Here is an 8,452-nt window from a genome sequence, read left to right as displayed (position 1 = left end):
TGAACTCCATTTACCCCAGATAAAAAGAAACTCATCACTTACAGTAATTGAGCTTCCAATGACTTACCTCCCGGAGAGCCACTTTTCATTTGCAATGAGCTATTTCAATGAGTTGACAGTGTAGGTGACTTGCACATACTACATAATGATTATTATTGGGATTCCCCCTGCACATGGCGTCAAAGCCCTTGCAGGTGACATGATAATCATAGCTCTCTTGAGAAATGAGCTCCTATAGTTTGCTTCTTTATAATTTGGCCGCAGTCATTGTTCTTCAGACCCAGGCTGCCAGGTACCTCAATATGACAGCACCCAGGTTCTTTAACTAAACTTTAATCCTAGGAGTTCCTGTCAGCCCCATTGGATATCAGTCTTCAGCAGTACAGCAGTAAGTGACTATTCCTCAGGTTTTGAGAAAAGGAAAGGTTAGGGAAGAGATTTATAAGAATATCCTTTTTTTGTCTCCTCACATTTTATTGCTACCCCCACAAATCTGTGCATAATATATATGCTCTTTTTCTTTTGCTATGCCTTTTTGTCTTTTCTGCATATTTATTCCACATAATATGTATGTGGCAGTGACTATTAACAATGAGAATATATAAGCTCCATTTATTTTTCTTGATATCCTCCATGTCTATACAATATAAGCATGTGAATATATGCATGTTTCTCTGCATGTTCTCTCACCAAGCGCAAGTGGGAGGCGGAGGGGAGAGAAACGGAGAGGCATAAAGCCTATCTGGAGGAGACGTGCGTCACGTGGCTGAAGAAGTACCTGCAGATGGGCAAGGAGGCCCTGCTGAGGGCAGGTACCGGCCTGGTGTACGCGGCACTCAGGGACCCCTGCCCCAGACCCCAAGCCTTCTTATACTCCTGGAGGGGAGGGGGAGGGGAGCCTGGAACTGCCTCTGCCCTTTGACCCCAGACCCGCCTGAGTGTGCTCTGCACTCAAGGCTCCGGCCCCCAGGACCCCGTGTACCCCAGGCCCGGATTGTGGGTGTCCCCCTCCCCCATTGCCCCTGTGTCCCGGGAAGGAAGCCTAGAAGTGCCTCTGCCCTTTGCCCCCAGACCCACCCTCTGTTCGAGTGACCAGCCAGGCCGCCCCCCATAGGGAGGTGACCCTGCGCTGCCAGGCCCAGGACTTCTACCCGGCTGAGGTCTCCCTGACCTGGCTGAGGGATGGGCAGGAGCAGCTCCAGGACATGGAGTTCATTGAGACCAGGCCTGCAGGGGATGGCACCTTCCAGAAGTGGGCAGCTGTGGGCATGACCTCGGGCCAGGAAGGGAAGTACACCTGTGGAGTTCAGCACGAGGGGCTGCCTGAGCCCCTCACCCTGCAGTGGGGTAAGGGGGAGGGGGAGGGCAGTGAGGAGGGGCTGGGGGGGGGGAGGGAAGGGCCATCCTCTCCACAGGACCAGAGGGGGGGGGGGTTTTGGGGGGAGGTGGGGTTAGGGTTAGCGAACCTCAGGCCAGAGGGCTCAGGGCCTCTCACTTCCCTTTTCCATTTCAGAGCAACCTTCCTTATCTACCTGGCTCATTGTTGGGGGCATTACTGCTGGTCTCATTGCAGTCATTGCTGGATTTGTGAACTGCAGAAGGAATTCAGGTGGGCAGGCCTGGGAGGGTCCTCAGGGAGCAGGCACCGAAGAGATCCGGGCGTCCCCTGACCCCCAGCTTGTCTTTCTGTCCCCAAGTTCTCTCTCTCCCATCTAAGACACCATCAGACAGGCCCTAAGGCTCTAGCTGAACAATTTCCTAACTGGAAACCATTTCTCTGAGGATGCCTGGCAGGGGTGTGACAGGCTGGCTGAGGGGGGAATCTGCTTCAGACTCAGATCAGAGATGAATATGGGGGTCTCTGCCCCAGGGCCTGGTGTCCCCCCAGCTGGGGGCTGTAGCCTAGCCTTGGGAGCCCTTGGAGGCAGGCCTGGATGGGGGAAGGGCCCCTTTGGGGGCCTCTTTTCTCTCTTCCCCTTGGATCTAGGGGCTGGAGTGGAATGGGGGAGGGGGTGAAGTCCCAGTTACTTGTGTCTCCAAGACAAACCAGTGAGCTTCTGAGACCTTGGTGTGGTCTTCTCTCCTGGGTTCCTCACTGGGATTTTCTTTTCCTTTTCCAAGTGGAAATGGAGGTGACTGTTCCGGCTGCAGGTAAGTGAAGGGTAGACATGGAGGGCAGAAGGAAGGGGCCAGGCCATGGTGTCTCTGGGACCTGAGCAATGAGAAGGCAGAGGAGAGGCTTAGCTCAGCAGCCTGGTTCTGGGATGTGTGTCCCTGACTGGGTTGTTTTCCTATCTTTGTCTCCAGGAAATGACAGTGCACAGGGGCCAGACGTCTCTCTCACAGCCAGGGTGAGACTCTGGGGGCCTGGAAGGAGAGAGGGGCTGGGGTAAATGGGGCTGTGTGGGAGGTTGGGCTGAGGGTTGGCCGGATGGTGAAGCAGAATAATGAGAGGCTGGAGGCCAGAGGGGCCTTGGAGAATGCCCCTGAGTCTCTCTGTCCTTCAGCTTTAGAAAATTGCTTGGTACGGACCTGAGAAAGAAAACCAGTCTGCAGTCCCTGTGTTCTTCCTGTTGCCCTCTGGCTTCTCTCCCCAGCACCAGCCCCTGGGATCCTCCCTGGACTCTACTGGCTCAAGCCCAGGGCAGCATCCTCAGGGCCCTCACCCTTTTCCCTAAGGCCTCCCTTCCTGCCTCCTTTCTTTCTGTTTGGCTGCCTCACTGCAGAGACATCCAGCAGTCAGGGCCAGAGGGCTTTGGGAACGAGCCCTCCTTCACCTTTGATGCTGCCCTGACCTCTGGATCTCGACTGCCAAAACTGCCTAATGAATTACTGTTCTGGGGTCTTAAGCTTTTCTCCACAATCTCAGCTGAGCTTCTATTGGGTGGGTGGTTGTGGTGCAGGATGCCAAAGGGGAGATGTTCTGGCCATGTGAAGGGGAAAATAAAAGAAAGTTTGGAAGCATCTTTGCATGTTTTTATTTGCTCTGCTGAGTTGGTGAGTGCTGGCAGGGGGCTGGGGCCAAGGGAAGGAGCCTGGGGGAGGGCCAGTGTATTGTACAGCATGATGGGGCAGGCATTTGTCTTTGATTTGTTCCACTCCGGTGGCACCTGTGGGCATGGTCTGTTGGGACTTGTTCCAGGGCCTCAGAGGGAGCCTAGGCTGCCTGCAGGGACTGGAACCTTGCCAAGACAGGCCTGGGGGGACTGAGCCCATAGTCTGCCCTCAGGTCACACTTTCAGAGTTCCAATTCTTTTTGTTTTGTGGTCATTCTCCTTTCACCTTGTGTGTGTGTCCCTGCTTTTCTTTCATTGCAGGGGCCTCCCTAAGGGCTTCTGTGCTCTCTTCTCAGGGCTCAGTCCAGGGCCTTGGGATTCTATCTTTGTTAGTGACAGCCATTGTACTGAGGGATCCCCCTGTCCCCTCTTTAGGCTGCCCCAGGGTGCTGGCTCATCTTCCCTCTGAAGAAGGGAAGGATTAGAACCTTAACCCTTTGGAATTAATGAAGGGGGGATATCTGGTCTCTAAATAGAAAGCCCCTGTCCCTTCCTGCCTCCCTGGAGTCCTGACCCTGTACATGGCTCTCACCTATGGCTTCTCCCCTCCACCCCTTTCCTTTCCCCTTCGGAATGATCCAGGCTGCCGGGAACACCTGCCTTTCCCTCTCTTGTTCTGCCCTAGTGTTTCCCAGAGGAATGCTTTGATTACTTCTATTTCCTTCCCATCTTATATTCACTATCTCAGCTTAGCATCAGACAATGTTTTTCTTCATCCAAGGGTGTCCAAGATTAGCTCCCTTCTTCTATAATCCCTGTGTGGGGGACTGTCCCATTACAATTACTAATTGATCTAAGGAGGGCAGTCAGCGGGATGGGGGCAGGGGGAGACCTCTGATGAGGTCTCATGACCTCATGAGCAGGGCCCTCCTGTCTCATGGCTGATAATGTGATAATTCAGAAAAACATTTGCTACAGTTATGTCGGGTCAGACCCTGGGGTCACACTGGGCGTTTGTTGCTCGCTGAGTAGCTAGGACGTAGTTTTTACAACAGAAAGTTGGAGGCTTCTCTCTGAGGAAAGACCAGGGATTCTGTGCTAATAAGCAGGTGGACAAGCTACCCTGGGGTGTGAGCTGTCTTGTACGATGGCCAGCCATGATTTGGGGACCCTGGGTTAGCATAGGCAAAGAGCTTTGAGGGGGTGGAACTATCTTCCTCTGAGCCCAGAAGCTTCCTCTTGCCTGGGTCATACAGTGGTGGAGCGTTGTACAGGGAGGTCTTGTCTTCTCTATTCTCACAAGACTTACTGGCCTCAGTGGCTTACAAAGAACAGGCCAAAAATGCTGCTTCGATATCTCTGATGAATACTCAGTTCACTGAAATGTGAAACCTTTCATAGGACTGGAGTTGCTTTTCTGGCCTTGGTCTCCAAACTCTGTGACTCCCAGAGTCTGGCTTTCCAAATCCCCCCTCTTACAGGTGTCCAGAAGCAGGAGGAGCTGCTCCAGGGGCCGGCCTCAGAGGGACTTCGTGACCAACCCTTGTGGCCTTTGTTAGCGTGTGGATCCCAGGCAGGGTAGTTTTGACCAGAGGGATCTAGTACATAGCAGCTGCCTGGCTTCTTTGTTCTAGAATGCTTTGGAAATGGATTAAAGAGTGGCTGGGAGATATTTAACAAAGAAATGAAAATATAGTAAAACAGGTAACATTTCATTTTAAAATTATGTCAGTACATGGCCTACTGTGCAGATTGGTGGCTCCCATTTCTGTTTGGGGGCAGACAGGTGGTGCAGCAGATGGAGCACAGAGCCAGGAGGCAGGAAGACTCATCTTCCTGAGTTCAAATGTGGCCTCAGACACTTTAAACTACCTGTGTGACCCTGGTTACCCACTTTCCCCTGCTTGCCTCAGTTCCCTCATCTGTAAAATGAGCTGTAGCATGAAAGAGAAAACTGCTCTAGGATCTTTGCCAAGGATACCACAAATGGGGTTACAAAGTGCTGCACACGACTGAACAATGAATTTCTATTTGCGTTTGACATCCCTGGTTAGACTAGCTGACCTCTGGGGGACCAGACAGCTCTCAGATTCTGTGGCGCTGATTTCCTTTCCACTTACGGTTGGTTCATAATGAGGAGTGTGCTGGCCCTTTGCTACTCCTCCCTCAACACACTGTAATAGTAACGGAATTTAAATATCCCCTGTATTGGCTTGGTCTTTGGATTGTGTTAAAACCCAGAGCTTGTGAATCCCACTTGTGGGACGGACTTGTTGACATGAAAAGAGAGGGCTGAACTGGGAGGAGCTGGTGATGTGAATTTAGAGAGACACAAGCAGAGAGAGGCAGAAGAATTTTTTGGAACCAGCCTCGTGGAGGCAGAAAGATGGAGAGGATTGCTGAGGGCCAGTTCGAACTGCCCAGGACTTTTGAGAGCTGCCACCCAGAGCTGCCAAGGACTGAGGAGACATGGCTGTTATGCTGATACTTTGTCTGTCTGTTTTGATGTTGTTTTGCCAGGTTCGTCCACTGGTGAAGGACAGTGCTGTTGTTGCAGAAGGTTTGGAACCTTACTGTTGGTTCAGAAGCCCTGAAGAAGGATTTTCTTGTTGTATGTTTACAGAAATCCTGAAAGAGGGTTTTGCGAATGTTTTCAGGGGTCCTAAGACTGTTCTGTAGGCAGAGAATGAATTAATGAAGACACTGGCAATGTATCTTGTGGCCTTGCTAAGCTTTGTCTCCCCAAGAACAAACATTGCTGAGAACTTGCCTTTGGTCAAGATGAAGAAAAGACCTCTCTTTGGGTATTAAATGCTGTGCTTAAGCTTGTTGTAACTCTGGCATAGATGGCCTATTCAGTTGTGATCCGAGGGTGAGAAACTTTTGACTTTTTTTTGTACTCTGTGACTGACCAAATTAATGTACTTTGCTTATTATTGGAAACTAATCTCAATTTGAGAAGAGCGGCTTTGTGATTGACTAAATGAATGTAATGTCCAGGGTGGAGTAATACTTGGAAATTATTGAATTACACTTGGTGAATGCTGTATTTTTATTTTTTCTGTTCTTAATTTGTCACTGAATAAAATGGAGAGCAGCTATGCTGGTATTTTGAACCTTGGGAAGTTGCCTTTGCTTGGCATTACACACACACAGGACCATGGAAGAATATTGAAACTTCCCACTGGGGACAATGGTTGGGTGACACCCTTCTAGAGCCCCATACACGTGTGCTGGATTGGGTCTGGCAAAAAGAGGCCTTCCCTTCCCGAACCTTAGCTTTCCATACAGGGCCTTGGCTCTGCCTTCTTCTTTCCCTAACAGAGTCCCTGTAGCTCATAGGTTCAAAGCAGGAGATCTGGTTTTATTAGCCTCAGTTTCACTGACAATGCAAATATTATTCTCTCTATTTTACTGATGAAGAAACCAAGGCACAAAGTCTCAGTGAGGGGCTCAGAGCCACACACTCAGTTAAAACCAGTTAGGCCTGGCCTGGGGTCTTCCTTCCCCCAGGGGCCTCCCAAGCCCAACACTCCCCATCCTGGAAGCAGCCCAGGGTGAAGCCTGGCCTGGACAGACCTGTGGAGATCTGCCTCTGAAACCTGACTTCTGTGTCTCCACCGAATCCCTTAAATGTGATGCCTCATTCTGCAACTCTCCCTCTCCCAAGTGCCCTGTTTATAGCAGGGCATTTCCGATGGAATCTGGAGGATGGCAGAATTAGAAAAACATTATAATGAGGAAAACATCTTTCTATAAAGAAAAGTGTATGATATGGAAAAGGAGCTCCAAAAATTAACCAAGGAAAATGATTTGCTAAAAACTAGAATCAACCAAATGGAAACAAATAACTCTATGGGCAACCAAGAATTAGTCAAACAAAACAACAAGAATGAAAATTTAGGAAAAGAGGTAAAATACCTCAAAGAAAAAATAACTGACCTGGAAAACAGATCCAGGAGAGATAATCTGAGAATCATAGGCCTACCAGAAAATCATAATGAAAAAATGAGCCTGGACAACATTCTCCAAGAACACAATAAGGAAAATTATCCTGAGATACTAGAACCTGAGTGTAAAATAGAAATCAAGAGAATCCACCGGACACCTCCTGAAAGAGATCCCAAACTGAAAAGTCTTCTAAATGTTGTGGCCAAACTCAAGAACTACCAGGTAAAAGAGAAAATACTTCAAGTGGCCAGAAAGAAACAATTCAAATATCAAGGAAACACAGTGAGGATAGCACAAGATTTGGCAGCCTCTACACTGAAAGACTGGAGGCAGTGGAATACAATCTTTCACAAGGCAAAAGAGCTCGGGTTACAACCAAGGATCACATACCCAGTGAGACTGAGCATATTCTTCCAGGCAAAGAGATGGTCATTCAATGATATAACATATTTCCAAACCTTCCTGATGAAAAAGCCCAGCTCAATGGAAAATTCAACTTCCAATTACAATAAGCAAGAGTGACATAGAAAGGTAAACATGACTGTGAATGTGAATGGAATGAACTCTCCCATAAAACGGATGTGGATAGCAGAATGGATTAAAAACCATGATCCTACAATATGCTGTTTACAAGAAACACATATGAAACAGAGGAATACACACAGGGTAAAGGTAAAAGGCTAGAGGAAAATATATCATGCCTCAGCTGAAGTAAAAAAAGCAGGTGTAACAATCCTTAATCTCAGATAAAGGAAAAGCAAAAATTGATCAAATTAAAAGAGATAAGGAAGGAAATTATATCCTGCTAAAAGGCACCATCGAAAATGAAGCAATATCATTACTTAACATATATGCACCAAGTGGTGTAGCATCCAGATTCCTAGAGGAGAAGGTAAGAGAATTAGGAAGAAATGGGTAGCAAAACTAGACTAGTGGGGGACCTTTATCTCCCCCACTCTAAACTTGATAAATTCAACCTCAAAATAAATAAGAAAGTAGTTAAGGAGGTGAATAGAATTTTAGAGAAGGTAGGTATCATAGATCTCTGGAGAAAACTGAATGGGGATAAAAAGGAATATACCTTCTTCTCAGCAGTACATAGCACATACACAAAAATCTATCATGTACTAGGACATAAAAGCCACACAATTCAGTGCATAAAGGCAGAAATAATAAATGCATCATTCTCAGATCATGATGCAATAAAAATCATATGCAATAAAGGGCCATAGAAAGACAGACTAAAAACTAATTGGAAATTAAACAATTTAATCCTAAAGAATGAGTGAGTCAAACAAGAAATCATAGAAACAATCAGTAGCTTCATTCAAGAGAATGACAAAAATGAGACCACATACCAAAATTTGTGGGATGCATTAAAGGCAGTTCTTAGGGGAAGTTTTATCTCCCTGAGTGAATACATGAATAAATTAAAGAAAAGGGAGGTCAGTGAATTGGGCATGCAATTGAAAAAGCTGGGGAAAAAAACTAATTGAAAAGCCTCA

At 47.7% G+C, this 8,452-nt stretch overlaps 1 protein-coding gene across 1 annotated transcript; it reads left to right on the top strand.

The window, feature by feature from the left end:
- The first annotated feature begins 668 nt into the window (after positions 1 to 668).
- On the top strand, positions 669 to 2,964 carry LOC138149886 (DLA class I histocompatibility antigen, A9/A9 alpha chain-like). The gene is made up of 5 exons (XM_069073079.1): positions 669 to 812; positions 1,072 to 1,347; positions 1,514 to 1,613; positions 2,125 to 2,151; positions 2,308 to 2,964. The coding sequence occupies exons 1-5, from the start codon at positions 785 to 787 to the stop codon at positions 2,312 to 2,314; spliced, it is 438 nt and encodes a 145-aa protein (XP_068929180.1). The 5' UTR covers positions 669 to 784; the 3' UTR covers positions 2,315 to 2,964.
- The last annotated feature ends 5,488 nt before the right edge of the window (positions 2,965 to 8,452 follow it).

The sequence above is a fragment of the Petaurus breviceps genome, unplaced genomic scaffold (genome assembly GCF_028583685.1).
Source record: "Petaurus breviceps papuanus isolate PSGF00001 unplaced genomic scaffold, PetGlider_PUasm1.0 90864, whole genome shotgun sequence".
Classification (NCBI taxonomy): Eukaryota; Metazoa; Chordata; class Mammalia; order Diprotodontia; family Petauridae; genus Petaurus; species Petaurus breviceps.
This window is presented reverse-complemented; position numbering and strand designations above follow the sequence as displayed.